The sequence below is a fragment of the Crocuta crocuta genome, unplaced genomic scaffold (assembly GCF_008692635.1).
Source record: "Crocuta crocuta isolate KB4526 unplaced genomic scaffold, BGI_CrCroc_1.0 scaffold107, whole genome shotgun sequence".
NCBI lineage: Eukaryota > Metazoa > Chordata > Mammalia > Carnivora > Hyaenidae > Crocuta > Crocuta crocuta.
In genome coordinates this window covers 3626303-3645056 of record NW_027531877.1, presented here as the reverse complement: position 1 = coordinate 3645056, position 18754 = coordinate 3626303, and the positions used below count along the sequence as shown (strand labels likewise).

General features: G+C 39.8%; 1 protein-coding gene across 1 annotated transcript in view; it reads left to right on the top strand.

Annotated features, from left to right (window-relative positions):
- Positions 1–9276: 9276 nt before the first annotated feature.
- The window catches only part of ANKRD55 (ankyrin repeat domain 55), a 156933-nt gene continuing 147455 nt past the window's right edge, over positions 9277–18754 (top strand). Inside the window, exon 1 of the mRNA XM_077773051.1 lies at positions 9277–9366. Within this exon, the coding sequence (XP_077629177.1) occupies positions 9277–9366 (90 nt within the window). The remainder of the gene's footprint in view (positions 9367–18754) is intronic.

Genomic DNA, 18754 nt, shown 5'->3' with positions numbered 1-18754 from the left:
CATATCTGGCTAAGAGAATGATTACAAGGTCTGCCTGGAGAAAGTAAACTTAAGCCAACAGTTTCCAAGTATATGAAGAGCTTTGCTTCCTTTCTTTGGAGAGGGGGAAAAAACAAGAAAAGATGGACACAGAAAATATACAGATGGACAACAGACACATGAAAAGATGCTCACCATCACTAATCATCAGGGAAATGCAAATCAAAACCACAGTGAGGTATCACCTCACACCTGTCAGATGGGACCCAAAGATGACAAAGATCAGAGACAAAGCATCAGACCAAACAAATTGAGTACCTTATACATAACTTTGGTCCTATTAGATCGAAAAGCCAAACTCTGTAAGAGTTGTCAGACAATCAGACAATTGTGGATTTCATTATTTCCTTGATTATTCTGCTTTCATTTTCATAGCCTTTAGAAGTCTTTTCCAATTAGGGGTGCCTAGATGGCTCAGTTGGTTGAACAGGGATGCCTGGGTGGCTCAGTCGGTTGAGCGTCCAACTTTGGCTCAGGTCATGATCACATAGTTAGTGAGTTCAAGCCCTGCATTGAGCTCTGTGCTAACACTCCAGAGCCTGTTTCAGATTCTGTGTCTCCTTCTCTCTGCCCCTTCCCCACTTGCACTCTGTCTCTGTCTCTCAAAAATAAACTAAAAAATACGTTAGAAGTATTTTGCCAATTAAAAATAAGAAAGTTCATCAATTAACTGTCTTGAGGTTAGGGAGTAGAGGATACTAGATGATGCATGAAGTAAAAGGAATAAGAAAAAGAAGAGGATTTCCATTTTGCCCACATTTTCACTCTAGAGGGAGAAGAGAAACAGTGGGTTCATAAGTTGTTATAGCAGAGGAGGCCAAGAGGGAAGAATCCCAGGGAGTGGGAGACACTTACTTGTGGGGATGAGCACTGGGTGTTATGTGGAAACCAACTTGACAATAAACTATTAAAAAAAAAATCAGGGACTGCTTGATGTAGAAATCCTTCCAAGACTTTCCCCTTGTAGTGACACTCATGTGTACCAGCCTTGGAGGGCATCAAGTTCTGTTATTCTTCAGAAATGAATAAAAACTATGGAATGAAGACCTATCTCCTTTCCCTGTACAAACCCGTCAAGGAAATGGGTCCTCCCAAGCAGTGACTTCCTTAAAAGTCAGGATCAAGGAGGAGGTTCAAAGTTTAGGAAAATTGCCATCCAGGTGACAGAGCCCTAAGCAGTCCAAATGAACTTTAAAATCAAGTGCAGTCATTCCTCTAACATTGTCATTTTTCAAGATTTTTAACTTCGGTCTTTTGAATTTCCATGTAAATTTTGGAATTACCTTGTCAATTGTTGGCAAACTTTTTCTCTAAGGGGTCAGATAGTAAAACCTTGATTTGTGAGCATAATTCGTTCTGGAAACATGCTTATAATCCAAAGTACTTGTATATCAAAGCAAATTTCAAGAACCATTGGCTCAGTTTTGATCATGTGACATTCAGCATCACAAACTACTCATATTGCAAGACATCACTCATTTATCAAGTTAAAATTTAGTAGAAATGTATGTTTGTCATGCGGAACACTTGCAGAACAAGTCACTCACAATCCAAGGTTTTACTGTATTTTAGATTGGTGGGGGCAGCAAAAACAGCCCTACAATAGATAAATGAATAGGCATGGCCATGTTCTAATAAAACTTTACTTATAAAAGCAGGCAATTTTGGCCCATGAATCATAGTTTGGTCCATGAACCATTGTTTTTTGACTTTATAGTGGAGGAAAAACTTTTCCTTCTACTCTCCTGGATTCTATATATGCAGCCCTGAAAAGTAAACTGACAAAAGATAGATTAACAACAGAAAAACAACCAAGTTTGTTAACATGAGTGGTGCGTATACATATGGGAGAAACTCAGTGATGAATAAATGGAAGGAGTGGTTAGAATGTGGGTTTTAGATAGCATTTTAACAAAGGAAGATAAATTTGTAGAGACATGACAAGAAAGGGAAAGGGGTTTAGGCGTTTAGGGGTGACAGACTGTGGGAAGGTAAATATATAGGAAAGCTAATGGATGATGAGGGCTAATTAATGTGTTTTGTTTGTTATAGACTGTCAATGCCATCTCATGTCCAAGGATAAGGTTGTCCCTCCTTCCTGGTAAAGAAATAGGAGGAGGACAACTCAATAGTAGGAATTTATGTTTTGGTTTCACACAGATAGGGGGAGGGCAGAGAGTTTGTCCTGTGGCTGGTTTTTTTTTTTCCTTTCCTTTCCTTTTCTTTCTTTCTTTCTTTCTTTCGTTCGTTCGTTCTTTCGTTCTTTCGTTCTTTCGTTCTTTCGTTCGTTCGTTCGTTCTTTCTTTCTTTCTTTCGGATTACATAAAGATGTGTGTTTTTTGTTAATGTTTATTTTTGAGGGGCGGCACAAGCAGGGGAGGGGCAGAGAGAAGGTGGGGCACAGAGGATCCCAAGCGGGCTCCACCCTGACAACAGAGAGCCTGATGTGGGACTCTAACCCATGAACTGTGAGATAATGACCCCTGCGGCTGCTTTTTCTTAATTGCCTTCAGCTCAAAATAATCCTTATCCCAGAGTGGCATATTTTGGAGTGGCATGCTCTGAACCTCTTTATTCTCTGTTATAAATCAATTGACACTGAACAATGTTAAGTTTTCCAGTCCATAAGCATAGTATATCTCTCCTACTGAATTCTGTTATTTTAATTCAGCAATGTTTTGTTGCTTTCAGTGTACAAGTATTGTACATTCTTGTTAAATGTATGCATACTTGATGAATTTTTGTGTAAATGGATTCAGATTAACTGCATATCAGTGAAGTTTCTTTCTGTAAAATCTATTTTAGGGATTATGGGAATTTATAATTTATTTCTTATAGTCAAGAAGAATATTACTACTGTTTTGCGTACTAAGTAATATTCAAATATGGGACTGGAATAAAACAAAAACTCAGTAGAAACCAATCTGCTTTTAAAATCACATTAATTTTCCCTCTTTGATTTAACGCTTCCAAATAGAGACTTTTTAGAAAAGCAACTGAGAAAACAGAAAATACAGAATTAAGATTACAAAGAATCAGCCCTCCACAAGTCACACTTAGGGAGGATAGGAACTGATACATGTTTTATTTTGAATCAACACTTTGAAAAGAAAAAAAAAAAAGATTTACCATTGTAATTATATTTTGTTCAGAACAGCCTTAAGATGAGTTGGTGGGATATGTATATGCCTCTAGGTGGCCATAAAATTAGGCCTGGGATTAAGTTGTTGCCACAAAAAATTTCCAAAGTAAAAAACCACAAAGAAGAGTACTTGTCTTGTGTGCATATGTATGATACGGTGGAAAGATCATGGGTTTGCAATCAGAGAGCCCTGGTTTCAGCCCTGGCTCTGCTACTTTCACTCTCTGAGATGTCAGGCAAGTCATTTAAGACTTCCAAGTTCCAACTTCCTCATGTATGAAATGAAAACAGTAATACTACCTAGTCCATGAAGTTGTGGTGAATATTGAATGACATAATTATGAAAAATTCTTATACAGTTCCAGGAATGTAGTAAATAATTAGTATGAAATAGAGACTATAATAATGTTCTTATTTATGAAGATGTTGAAATTGGGGATGGTGATGATGATCGTATAAAGCTTATACAATCATATGTATATGCATATAAGTTTATGTATATGACAAGTTTGTTCGGACTTTCCTCACCAAAACCCTTAATGCAAGCAAGAGAAGTATGTGATAAACATCTTTAGATTTCAGTAGTCAGTTGGGGAGGGCCAGGGGTATGGAGAGATGGGAGAGATTGATGGTATAGAAACAAACAAACAGTAATTCTTTCTCACTGGACTTCAACCTGAAAAAGGAAGGCCTAAAAAAGAGAAATGAAGGCCAGTCCTGACACTCTTTTTGTTCCATAACAAAGGAAGAAACAGAATCTCTCTTAAGGGTCTTCGCTTCTGGTCTTTTGGATCCCAAATCCACTATTCTCTGTTTTATGTCAAGGCCAAAAATGAATACTAAGAGTTTTTATTAAAAAAAAATACAGCTCTGTGGGCTTCTCAGGAACTAGGATTTCCCCAGAAAGAAGTGGTTTACCTTCAGATAAAACCAACAATAAGCCATTTGTTGCTATGCAGTGTCCAATATACAAAGAATCAGGGTTAAACCTGGAAGAGTTTAGAGAAGACAATGTATTTTCAGTAAGTCTTTACAGGAAAAAGCAGTGAACATGATGATGATTTATGTAGAAAAATTTATTCACTTTTAGTATGAAAAATGGTCTGCATTGCAACATAAACAGTCTTTTGTACAGCTACTTTTTAAATACATCCATTTATCTTTCATCATTTTTATTACTGCTGCACTTTATTATAAACATTATGAGCAGGATCATTTACAAGGGATAAAAGAGTCAAGAAAGTAACACTTACTCATAAGAGTGAGGACATGCTGATACAGTCTTGTGTGTGTGTGTCTGTGTGTCTGTGTGTCTGTGTGTATGTACAGATTTTCACATCTTTCTTTGTCTGCCTTTGCATGTTCTACGCTAAGGGATTTCCTTGTGTTGAATTTCTATCAGAAATGCTTATGGCTTTCTTCAGGACTCAGAGCCCTCTACTGAGTGTAGTAGTATGCCAAGCACAGGGCCCGACGTCCTGCACATTTATTTACAATTTCTTTCATTTAATCACACTTTTCTTGCTATCTTCATGGTCATTCTCTTAGGTCAAATATTTAAACATCTTACCTGTTTTTAGGACCCTCCAACTGGTCCCCTTACCTTATTTTCTGTCTGTTCTAATTTATACTCCATACATTCAATGATGTTCACTTGAGCATCTCTCTAGGACTCTGGGAAGACATTCTTCTAAAATCATTTAATCTCACATCATATTCAGGTTCAAGTTAACCAAAAGCTTGAGAATGACTACAAATGCTAGCTGTTTTCACACCTCCTTCCCCAACTCAAACTATAGAGAACCTAAAAAAAAAAATAGGTAAGATGTTTGAAGATTTGACCCAAGAGAGTGACCATGAGGATAGTGAGAAAAGGGTGATTATGAGCATGTAAAGGGTAGCATCTGTGGGACCTGGAACCAAGTTGATTGGTCAGGGTTCAAGGGTGATGCCAAGTCACTCATTTGAGGAACCAGTTAAATGGTGTTTGTACAGCCACAGGCACCTACTGATCTGCTGTCTTTCATGAAAGACTGGTTTTCACTTTGTAGATGTAAAGTTTTCTTGATTGCTAATCACCCGAGAGTGATGATTGCTCCCTGGTGTGTCCCCACATAAGATTTATTCTCCCCTCACCTACCCACTGCTCTACCATATGAAAATCTGCAGCTTCCCTAAGCCGTCTTGTCACCATTTGAAGGGCAATGATATTAGAGGGATTTCCTGATAGATTGTGAAATGTTACATTCACAAAATATTAAATGTATTCTCAACGGCATTGGATGAGGTAATCCTCAAAGTCCCATTCTCAAAAATCCTCTGATTTGCTGCATTTCTGTTTAGTTCATGGGCCCACAAATGAACTGCCATTTCTAACATGGACTAGTGAGATAAGACTAAATGAACACCCCTATTACCACGTTGAACTTTGTCCCCAGATTCATCTTTTGGTTGGCCTATGTGGAAAATAAACAACAAACAAATAAGTAAATGTTAGCAGACTAAGTTCCTCATAGTTATCATTTTGTGATTCGCAGAGCTACCATATGGATTAAATTCAGTTGGTATCCCGAGTCCTCCAGTGCTGCCTTAGAAAAATAATTTGTCTGGTAAACCAACATTCAGACAGTCTGCTGAAGCCTGATTCCAGGAAATAGACACTCTGACAGAGTAATGAGCGTGGATGCCCAAGGGAAGGAGAAACCCTGAAAGAGAGTTGTTTCAAGTAGCTGTTTAATGATTGAGCACCTTGAAATGCTTTCACTTGGTGGGGAGACATTATAGTACCAAGGAATGTGTGGGTGGCATTTAAAGTTGACAGACAGTAACGAGTTCTAGTTACCAAAAAAAAAAAGAGGTATTTTATTGCTCTAGTAATTTTTATACCTCCTGAGACATCTCCATTGTATATTTACATCTGTATTAAAAAAAAAGGAACAAAGGAAGAAAGGGAGGAAGGAAGGAAGGAAGGGAAAGTGTTTCTATCTTGTTTCCAAAGACTCTTATAACATTTTAAAAGCTAATAGTAATTGATCTCTTACAGTTGGTCAGCCTTTGTGCTCAGTGCTTTACAAATATTAGATTATTTAACTTTCACAACTGTGTATGAAACGTTATTTCCCCCTTCTTCTTTTTAATGTTTATTTTTTTAGAGAAAAAAGAGAGAGCAGGAAAGGGGCAGAGAGAGAGGGAGACTGAGGATCTGAGGCAGGCTCTGTGCTCATACTAGAAGGCCCAATGATGTGGGGCTAAAACTCACAGAACATGAGATCATGACCTGAGCCAAAGTCGGACATTCAACTGACTGAGCCATTCAGGAAGGCACCTCTATTTCCCCCTTCTTACAGCCCTAAAACCAGAGAAATCCTAGACAAACAGGTACAAGTTAATTATTTTACAAGAATGCAAAAAAATTGAAGGAAATCTTTATACTTTTCACAAAGCTTCTCCAAGTTAAGTGAAGGAACATTATAGTGTGTAAAGAGACAAGGCTCCACTGAGTCCTCATTTCCACTGCTAATAGCAGCTTGAAGACCTGAAATAAGTCACATGACCTTTCTGGGCTTTCATTGCTTCCTTATTGAAAAGATGGATAAACAATCCCCAGCCCAGCTGCACACTAGAATCACCTGAAGAACTCTGAGAAACTGCCAGTGCCCCAACCCTGCCCCCACCCTGACTAATTCCTGATTAACTGACTCTCAGAATATGTATAGAGTTGAGGTAAAGTATCTGACTTTATTGCAGGAAACAAAGTATGTATGTCCCTACCTCTTTGAGCAAACAATTTAGTGGGAGAGCAAAAAAGGCAAACAACACTTATATGTGTGTTAATATATTAATATACGCTTATATTTCACATATATATGACACTTGTGGTAAGTGCTATCAAGAAAAAAGAGAAAGAACAGTGTTAGAGCGAATAATAAAGAGAACGTGATCAAAAGTGAGGAGGAGGGGCTTGGGAAGACCTTACTGTGTGTCAGAGGAATAGGAGGTAGGAGTTGGTCAGGCATCGGACAGGAGCAAGAGCTTCCCAGGCAAAGGGAATGTATGTTACTTGGTTAGATATGCATCAAAATTGATTGTCTATTTCCATAATATATGCGTACATATATTTTACACATACAGATATATCCCCATATGTACATATAAAGTAACTTGTTTGAAAGCCTCAAGCCGAAAAAGAAAGGTGCAAAAAACAGAACAAATTGATAAGAAGAGCTACATGAGATTGGCTTTGGGGAGGTCACGGCAGCCAGAAAGTGTTATTTGTTGTATTGAGGATCTTAGATTTTATCTCCAGTAAAATAGTGATAGTCAGCCAGTGATGATTTTAGGCATGAGAGTTACACATTCATATTTGTCTTTTAAAATATCACTTGTGATTAAATGTGGAGAAAGGTTTGTCTGGGGCTAAATCAAAAAGAAAGCTAAAAGATATTCTAATAACTTTTATTCTAAAAGTGAGGCTTTTGTTCCTTAATGATGCCAAGTTTTAGTAGAATTCTAGGTACCTATGGAGGCTGAATAAAGAGTGGAAAAACAGGAGGCAAGGAGTTTGACAGAATGCAAGTGACATAATTCATTAAAAATCAGGAAATTGCTTTGTACTGAATTTAGAGTAGTGCCTTTGACTTTAATACTCTTCCGCCTGGGTTTATTCTGTTCCCATACAAGCACACTGACTTACCCTGCCCCCATTCCTATTCTCTCTCCCATTGTGTTTCTTCTTCCTTGTCATTGTTTATATTTCTATTCCAAGGCCCACGGTGCCATTCAACCCTGTAGCTCCCATTTGCCATCTTTGCAAGGGTTTCCATTGTGCACTAGAGCACGGTTGGGGGAAGACACTAATTGTGCAAGGTTTGGCCAAGCATTGATTATTGAGCTTTTTGAGCCCGCTTGAGTGGCTGGTCCACTGGCCTTGGTCCATTTTTCTAATGGAGAGGTGTCAGCTTCACAAAAACATCACCTCTATTGGCACTAATTACCACCTTTCAGAGCCATCATCACCCAAAGGCTCAGGAATGAAAGGTCAGCAGAAAAATGAACTTCCACTCACACCTTCTGGGGTGGTCCCTGGCTTCTGGTTGTGCAGACAGCAAGGGCTTTTGGGGACCAGGCCTCTCTGCCTTTCTGCTCTTACATCAGATGTTTCTTGAGAAGCAAGCCTTATGACAGCAGTCTTCAGCTCATGCAATGACTACAGCAGAGCTTTGTCTTGTTAAATTTCTGTCCCTGTCCTAGTTTTCCAATGATTCCCAGTGGAGAGACTGGGTTCAAACAACAAATGGTCCTGGAGAAGGAAGTGGCAGTAGCATGCCCATGAGCCAGTGCCACATCCTTATCCAGGCAGTGAATAAGCTGTCACCCAAGGCTACTTGCATAAAAAAAGCTTCAGGTCAAATACAACTTTTCGCATGTGTTCTTTACCTTTGATCCTCATGACACCTTTTTGAAGGGCACGGGCAGGCATCTTATTAGCCCCATTTTACAAATAAAAGGATAGAGACCAGAGGGGCTGGTGACTTGCACAAGGTCCCGCAGTCATTTTATGGTGGCGCTGGATCTCCAAACTGAACTGTTATGAGGTGCAGGTATATGTTGATCAAATGAGATCACATCTACCAAAGCACATTGAAAGCTGGAAAGCACTATGTATTAGTTTCCTGAGGCTAAAGTCATAAATTACCACAAAATGAGTGGCTTTAAAAAAATGTATTTTCTCACAACTCTGAAGGCCAAAAGTCTGAAATCCAGCAGGACCTCTCTTCCCCTGGGGAACTCAAGGGGAAATCTGTTGTTTGCCTCTTGCGAAGTCCATTGCTTGTCACCATTTCTTCACCTGAGGCCAGTTGACACAGGCCACAGTCTCTGCCTACATGGTTGTGTTCCCACCTTCGCCTCTCTGTGTTCTCTTCTTTCTGTCTCAAATCTTCCTCTGCCTTTCTCTTAGAAGGATACTTGTTATTGAATTTAGAGTCTACTCTCTAATCCATGGTGACCTCCTCATCTCAAGATCCCTAATGTAACTCCATCTGCAAATACCCTTTTTCCAAACAAGGTTGCATTCATAGTTCAGGGATTGGGACATGGGCATGTACACAGTATTTAAGGCTGTTGCTGGTGATGGCGGTGGTGGTGATGCTACAGGCGATGTGACAGAGGCTCAGAACTGTCCGGTAGTCCACATGACACCCCATTTTCTATCCCTGACAATCAAGTTGAGGCAACTTAACCTAACAGTTAAGAACATGGACTTTGGAGTCAGCCTGCCCAAAATTTGAGTCCTAATTCTACACTTCATGATTATGTGACATGGATCAACTTCCTTAATCTCTCTGGATCTTCATTTCTTCCCCTGTAACATGAAGGTAACAAAGTCTTTTCTCACAAGGTTGTTGTTACAAGAATCAAATGATTAAATTATGTGTAAAATCCTTAGACCAGTGTCTACTACAGAAACACTGACTATAATTATTCCTTAGGTGGCACCACATCACCTGTTTATTAAGTAATGATTTGGGTAAATAATGGTCTTGCTTCCCTAGAGAAGCAATTTTTAATCAGTCAGCAATTCTAAGTCTTTCTGGATGTATATTCTAAAAAGGAACATTCCAAATTATGTATAAAAAAAAACAACTAGGGGCGCCTGGGTGACTCAGTCGGTGGAGCATCTGACTTCGGCTCAGGTCGTGATCTCACAGGTACGTGAGTTTGAGCCCCACATTGGGCTCTGTGCTGACAGCTCAGAGCCTGGAGCCTGCTTCAGATCCTGTGTCTCCCTCTCTCTCTGACCCTCCCCTGCTCTCTCTCTCGCTCTCTCTCTCTCTCAGAAATAAATAAAACAAAAACAAAAAAAAAGAAAAACGAAAAGAAAAAACTAAATGCATTGAGAAGGATTTTTTTTTTAATGTGCCATTAGCTTCTCCTTTGATTCTGAAGGTTCTGGTGTCTTTGAGTTCATTGTTCAATCTAAAAGTTCAGTTTGTCTATAAGGATTTAGAAGAGTTCTTCAGGCTGACAAGTCCTTAAAATATTAGATAGAGACATTTAATAGAATGCAGGGGGTTTTAGGAAGGATTAAGTGTTTGAGGAAAATGTTACAAATGAGAAAGATGTCAGATAGACTCACTTGTGGAGCTTCAACCGAAACAAGTTACATTAGGCTTCCTGGACTAGAGCTGAGCACTACTGTGCTTCTTCTGGGTTTTATTTACAGTAAACTCTATTGTTTTTCCTAGAATCTGTCCAGGTTCCCCCACTTTAATCTCAGCCAGAGGCACAGTGTTAAAAGAGAAGTAAAGAATGAGGTTTTTGCTCTTGAAATTAGACTTACTAAGACAAACATTAAGTTTGGCATCTCATTAGTGTATCCAAAAGAAAATGATGGGGAAGCCTAAGGGCTGTCATAAAAATAAATGTTGACAGAAAATAGACCAACCAGAAGGAACCTTTGGTATCAATTTATATAATTCCTGTAAGTTTATTTTTTTAAACTTTTTATTGTGAAAGTGAAGTATATTCATCAAAGATTTTGGAAGTTATAGAGAAGTGCCACCCCAAAACGAAATAAAACTGTTTGTAGTAGACTTAATATCCAGAGATAACTACTACTATTATTCTTATTCATTTTCTTCCAATATAAGATGTAGTTTTCTTTCCATAGCTGGAAGCATGCTGCTGAAATTAGAAATGAGTTTCCATTCGGGGCACCTAGGTGGCTCAGTTGGTTAAGTGTCTGACTGTTGGTTTCAGCTCAGGTCATGATCTCATGGTTTCATGGGTTCAAGCCCCATGTGGGGCTCTTCACTATCAGTGCAGACCCTTCTTAGGATTGTCTCTCTCTCCTTCTCTCTGCCTCCCCCGCCCCCCGACTTGTGTTGTCTCTGTCTCTTTCAAAAAATGAATAACTAAAAAAAAAAAAGAAGGAAAGAAATATTTCTCCACTAGAAAGACAGTATTTTAATCCTTTTTATATTATAACAAGATGATAACTTTTATTATGAAAGACAGATGGATCAAAAGAGTCTCCCTTTCCTTTGAGTCCAATCTCATGTTACACTGCCAAAGAGTACCCAGTTGTCCACACTAATTTTGTCCTTTGCCCAAAGGTGGGACTGTGCCACTGTTCTCCCAGGTCCACGTAGCCCCTCAAGTGGATGAAGCAGTGTTGTCTTCTACCGCCCACTGAACAGCAATACGAGAAAGTAGTCAAGGATACATCTCTTTCTAGGACAACTGAAAACATTACTGATATTAATAGTTCCAATTAACTGAGTTCTTTCTGTCTAAATACTTTGAATCTAGTAACTTATTTAATCCTTACAATAATCCAATTAGGTGATTCACCTTCAATAGGTGCAAAGTCAGGCTTTGACTTTGACAGTTGTCATGCTTCTAATCACTTAGAAGAACCCCAATAGAGATGCTGGCAGTGTGATGGTGATACCAAAGCTGCAGAACTTTCCAGTGATTAAGAGAAACTGGAGAAGTTTCCAAACTAAAAATCTGAGAGTAAGTTAGAAATTCAGGATTTATTCAATTGTGAGATGTTACCGTACTTCAAGAAATAGAATGAATTAATTAGATTGGGAAGTGTCTAGTTTTGTTTTTGTTTTTTTTATTTTTNGAGAGAGAGAGAAAAAGAGAGAAAGAGAGAGCATGAGTAGGGGAGGGTCAGAGAGGGAGACACAGAATCTGAAACAGGCTCCGGGCTTTGAGCTAGCTGTCAGCACAGAGCCCAAATGGGGCTCGAACCCACGAACCATGAGATCATGACGTGAGCCAAAGTCGGACGCCTAACCGACTGAGCCACCCAGGTGCCCCTCACATTTGAGATCCATGCTGACTTTGCCTTTGCCTAACTCCCCCAAGGGAAGGCTGTAACTCAGGCCACCACCTACTAGGGAGAGTCAAGCAGTGGGAAGACAGTGGGACTTGAGATTCAAATTCCTACTCTACCATTTGCTAGCTAAGCTACTTACTAGGTATCCCTTAGTCATCTTTTTTTTTAAATTTCTTTTTTTAATTAAAAATAATATTTTTAATTCCAATGTAGTTAACATACAGTGTTAAATTAGTTTCAGGTGTACAACATAGTGATTCAACAATTCCATATATCACCCAGTGCTCATCACAACAAGTGCACTCCTTAATCCCCATTACCTATTTCACCTATCCCCCCACCTGCCCTCAGTTTGTTCTCTATAGTTATGAATCTATTTCTTTTTTTTTTCCCCTTATTTATTTGTTTTGTTTCTTAAATTCCACATTGAGTGAAATCATGTTATATTTGTCTTTCTCTGACTGACTTACTTTGCTTAGTATTCTACTCTCTAGCTCTTNGATACCAGTACACATATATACATATATACAATGGAATACTATTCACACACTTACATATATACAATGGAATATTATTCACCCATAAATAAACCCATATATATATAAACATCTTCTTTATCCATTCATCTATTGATTGGCACTAGGGCTATTTCCATAATCTGGCTATTGCAAATAATGCTGCTATAAACATAGGGGTGTATGTATCCCTTTGAACTAGTGTTTTTGTATTTGAGGACTCAATACCCAGTAGTGCAATTACTGGGTCATTGAGTAGTTCTATTTTAACTTTTTTAGGAACCTCCATACTGTTCCACAGTGGTTGCACCAGTTTATATTCCCACCAACAGTGGATGAGGGTTTCTTTTACTCCACATCCTCATCAACACTTGTTTTTTCTTGTGTTTTTTTATTTTAGCCATTCTGACAGGTGTGAGACGATATCTCATTGTGGTTTTGATTTGCATTTCCCTGATGATAAGTGATGTTGAGCATCTTTTCATGTATCTGTGGGCCATCTCTATGTCTTCCTTGGAGAAATGCCTCTTCATGTCTTCGGCCCATTTTTTAATTGGATCATTTGTTTTGGGGATGTTGAGTTGTTATATTTTGGAAACTAACCCTTTATTGGGTATGTCATTTGCAAGTATCTTCTCCCATTTTGTAGGTTGCCTTTTAGTTGTGTAGATTATTTCCTTCACTGTGCAGAAACATTTATTTGCTTTGGGAGACATATCTAGAAAAAATGTTACTATAGCCCATGANCTAACCCTTTATTGGGTATGTCATTTGCAAGTATCTTCTCCCATTTTGTAGGTTGCCTTTTAGTTTTGTAGATTATTTCCTTCACTGTGCAGAAACATTTATTTGCTTCCTTGTTCATCTTTAATTTCCTAAGTAGAGAAATGGAATAAAATCTCCTTTGCAGAGTTTTTGTGAGGATTAAATTAAGACACTGTATGTAAAGTACCTGGCAACAGAAGTTAGTGAAGAAATAAATAACTTTTATTGTCTTTGCTTCCTCATGACGGTGTATTATGTTCAACACATAGTATACCCAAAGGGAAGGAATATCCTCATACATTCTGGCATTTGGCAATGCAAAACCTATCATGGTATATGGTAATCAAGCAGGATGAATACAGAGGTTAAAGAGAAATAGTACATACCCCTCCCGAATATAGTGCCCCTATTTATCTAGCCAGAGGCAGCAGCTGGACCAGGAGGATGGGAGCTGGCTGGCCTTCTGAGCCCAACTGAGATCAGATGGAAGAAGAGCAGAGAAGGGAAGAGAATCTGTCCCAAATGCTATGCTCATCACCTCTTTTTAAAGCTCCTGAACCTTCCCAGGCTCATCCTGAGTCTTCAGTCTATGCTCCCTATGTCCCTTGGGGATACAGATGAAGATAAAATACCCAGAAGTATGACTCAGTTACATTATAATATTATATATGAGAGGGCTGGTACAGAAAGGCTGCAAGATGGTTGAGAATAAAATAATTACAACCCCCACAGGATATTGCCTTTGACATTTCTCCTTTGAAGAGTCCAAACAGTCTTGCCAATAATAGACTTATCCTTGGTCCCAACATTGCTAAGAAAAGGAAAAGGGACAAAAGGAAGAGATAGACTGTTCCAGGGACCCAGGCAGTGAGCACCAGTTATTGGGCTCTGAGGAGTACTAACAGCTGTGGAGGAATTCACAAACTTCAAGTCGCTTGTGGGGCCAAAATTAATCTAAGAGCTAAGTGGTAGAAGCAAAGGAACAGTGAAGTAGTTAGTCTTCCCCTGAGAACTGAGTTTTGATTGTAGCAGGGTGAGGTGAAGCTCGATTTTTTTTTACTTTTTTTTAAAGTTTATTTATTTTGAGAGAGATAGAGAATGCATGCAAATAGGGGGAGGGGCCAAGAGAGAATGGGGGAGAGAGAGAGAGAGAGAGAGAGCGCGAGAGAGAGAGAATCCCAAGCAGGCTCCATGCTGTTAGTGCAGAGCCCAAGGTGAGGCTCAAACCCACTAACCATGAGATCATGACCTGAGCTAAAACCAAGTCAGATGCTCAACTGACTGAGCCACACAGGGAAATTTGATGTTTTTTAATAAAAGACTGTTGAAAAGCACTTGAACTTGTCTGAGAGTGGTGGGAGCAAATTGGTGTGAGAACTTCAGGGATCTTCTGTGAGGGAAGGAACTAAAGCCCCAACCCCTCTTCCCTGTGATTCAAAGTTACTGAAATCTCTTGATTTCAGTCCTAAGTGTCAGTGGGTGACAACAACCACCACCCAAAACCAAAAAAAGGCAAGGAAGTCTCTAAAACAAAACTACTTTCAGGGAAGAATAGGACAAGCGGGAGGGGCTGGTCCTGCTATGTATGAGCCAGCTAGTTGAAAGAACAGCAGAGAAACCTGTTCCCCACAGGGCAGACTGGAGCCTCAGGTTGTGAATGAGTGAATCTAAGCTGGTTTAACTGCAAGTCAGGCCAGGGTTGGTGTGGAAATCTCTTGACTAAGAGGAGCACCAAAGGGTGGAGGGTGAGGGATTATCCTCGTTCCCTCCTGAAGAACTGTTGTGGCCAATCCCTGAAGAAGGCTCTTCATTGAATTGTGGGGAATGGGAAGCACAGCCACCAGCCAACCCAAGGCCAGGATGCACTCTTGACTCTGCACAGAGAGACTCTCTGCAGACCTACTGGGCTTTAGCTGCCTCCCTCTTCCAGTGTCTGGCTGCTGGAAAAGTGTTAGTTTCTGCTAGGAAAAGAGATTTGTTTTCCTGCTGATATGAATGGCAGTAGGCTTGGAAGTTGTATTTTCCAAAGCCAATGGAGTGGTGGTCATTTCTATCCACAACTGCAAAGTAGTTTAAACTTTAAACTCATTAAACACTAAACTCATTCAGCAAAGGAGGAGCCAGTGAGAGAGAGTGCCATGGTTTAGAGCTTGGGCTCAGACCTACCTGGGTTAGAATGCTGTTCCTGTCACTCAGTCCTTGAGCCAACGGCTTCAACTTCTCAACTTGTTTCCTCATGTGTTCTTGTTTTCAAATGGGGACAGAAATGACGCCTATCTCACAGGGTTGTTATGAATATTAAATGAGATAATGCATGTAACATGCTTGGCACCTAGTAAGCCCCAATAAATGTTCAATTAGACAAACAAAAACCAAATCATTGCCAGGCCCATTCCATGGGAAGAGAACTGCACTTGGCAAGCATTTCGGGTGGATACAACAAGTTGTGTGTGAGCAACAGCGGCGAGCAGTATACTTCGCTGATGCGGAGAGATCGTGCTGAGAAATAACGAGCAATTTGGGAAAGAAAAGGCAAGTGAGTTTGGGACAGGCCTAGAGCGTTCAGAAGAAGGGCTTGGATGATGAGCAGATTCAGACAAGAGTCTGAATCTAAAACAACTATGCCTTTTTGGGTGTAGTTTTTGATTCTCCCTAAAGATTTTCAGTTTTGTACAAGGACATTCTCTATTTTAGTCTCTCTTCCTTTTGTTTCTTTCTTTCCCCCAAATCTCTCTTGAGGATTCTATTTCCATCATTTTTGTTACATCATTTGATTTTAATTATCATTTGAAAATAATCATGTATACTATTATTCATTTGGTGTTTTGGTCAAACATGCTCTACAAGAGATATGAGAATGCACTCCTCCGAAATATACAGAGGTGAAGAAAAAGTAGTGCCTCTCAGGACGGTGGTAGAAGAATCATAAAACTTCATACGTCAGGAATCTTCTTGACAGGCCTTCCTAGGCCTGAGTCCAAAATGAAGCTGAGAAAAATGAAAAGGGATTTGGCTGACAAAGCAGATGACAGGCAGGGAGAGCCAGTGAAAGGGAATTGGCCAATGGCAAAAGGGGCATTGGCAAGCCTTTGTGAAACCCCTTGCTGGAAAACCATAAACCTCAGATTGTCCGTCTGGCGCATCAGGCTTAGAGGCAAATCATTTTTGCCTGTGGAAGGTGCCTGCCAGGAAGCTGCACCTCAGGGGGCGCCTTTGGAGAAGGGGATCGTGTCTGGATTGGTGCCCAACATTAAGAGGATGGGGATGAGAAGAAAGGGCTCACAATGAGATCTCTGAGGGCTGGGAAATGGGGAACCGCTCCAGTGGCTGACACTCGTGAGTCACAACGATGGGAAAAGAAGTTGAGAAACAGAGGAAGAGGACAGGATGCTGGGGAGGGAGGAGGTGGGAAGCAGCTTTGTTTTTTCAGTCAGAGGCTGTCAGGGCCTGTCTTCTTCTGTGACAGGTCTCCACTGAGAATTACTCATCGACCCTTTCAAAACTTAAGTCTGCCTTCCTCCAGGTGAATGAGCCACTTAAACGGGTCTCCCAAATGAATGCTTTCACTGTGAAAAATCTCTCAGAAATAAAATGTGTTTGAGTGCTTGATCTTGACATAGGCTCAGCTGACACCAGGGAGCAGGGTTTATCTTCGCCAGGTGGCAAAGCAAGACCTTCCACTGCAGACCCTCTCCATTCCTGAGGGTCCTTTTCCCTTGTCTTAGTGTCATACCTTTGGCTTCCAGGGCATCCAGAAGCCTGCTTTCAGCATTCTTGAGTGACCTCCCACTCAATTCTTTCTTTCCCAAGAGTGCTGATTTATGACCCATATTTCCTTCATCTCCCCTACCAAGATTTCCTTGCTATAATAGTCCCTTTACATTGAGAACTGGGGGGAAGGTCCATGCTAAAGGGTTAATAACCAGCACTAATATAGTGTGACAACCTGTCTTAGGGCACACTGTCTTTGCCTAGTTCTCCCCAACCTGTTTTCATGTCTGGTGCACATAGAAAATTTTTCCACACACTGGGATAAAAGAAAGTGAGAGAGGGTGGGCCTCAGAGGGCTCAAAGGGATTGATAATGTTCAACTTCTATAACCCTTCTGTGCACATCACTTGGGAAGCTCTGTCTCAACCCATTTGTTTTTCAAATGTGCTTCAGTGAGCTATAGCAGTGTGCAGGTGTGTCTCAGGGTGTGGGCCTGATCCGATGGGTCTTCTCCTTCAGTGATAGCCTCTGTGCTTTTATGTTTTGTTTATGAGACCTCTGAATAAAATTCCATGGATAAGAAGAGTGTTGGAAGCTTGAAGGAGTTAGAAAATAACTATCTTAAATACAACAAATAAAATCTTTAATGGTAGAAGCTTGGGTATCCATTACAGGGTAATGAAGGAGATATTCTTAAGACAGGGGTCTTGCAGGGCCCTTCCATCATATCAATCAGGCAATATAGTTACATCACACAGACCACCATATAGATATAGATAGGCCCCACACATTAAAATGTGGATATCTTGCCTGTCTGGCTATTGGGGTTTTATTTCTTTAAAAACTCTGATGCCTGAAAAAGCTGTCCTGGCACCAGCGGGTAGATTAATGCCAGAGCCTACTAATGTTTTAGCTCAGTGAAACCAAAAACACAATCACTGTTCTTGCCTTTGGTACCTTTTGTATTGCATTTTGATTTATTTCTGCTATTTTTCAGAGGCCATACAACATCTAGGAGATCAAAGCCGCTGAAAGAAAGCTGAGCGAAATGAAGTGATTGTAGGTTGGCTGAGCTATTTCACAAGATCAAGGCATTGATTTGTTTGCTATTATAATTATATGATTTTGTTGTTTTTATTGTATGTATTTCCACTGTGCCTTCTTCCAAAAAGGACTCAAAATGGGAAAAACTCATTGAATTATATTCTATAAAAGAGACTTAATCTGAAGAGTTTAGGTTACTTGGTGTTTGATGAATATATAATTTAAAAACTAACAAGGTTTAATGTGAAATTATTTTAAAACTTTCATTGCCTAATTTCCATTTTAAACTTTATAGTAAAATAAAGTATCAGTGATGTTAACTGTGTAACAGATACTTACAGGTATGTGTGTATGCACGCACATGTGCCTATGTATGTTTTTTATTTCTACTCCACGTTCTATAAGGGATTTGAGGCACTGTACAAAGGATTTGAGGCAGCAAGTACAATTGTTTACAACTTGGGTGAATGTCTTAAAATACTGGTAAAGTTTTACCTTTTCAGCCTGGATCCACCAGTAACATTTTCCTGTTAATCAGTGGAGTTTTGATAACACACTTGAAATATGGTTCTTCACGTTTATATGTTTCTCTACTAGAATTTTTAAAATTGCTTTTTAGAAGCAACAGAGGAGAGTAGAGATGCAAAATTGGTTAAAACAGACCCGTTTCTGTGACCCTTGCCTCAA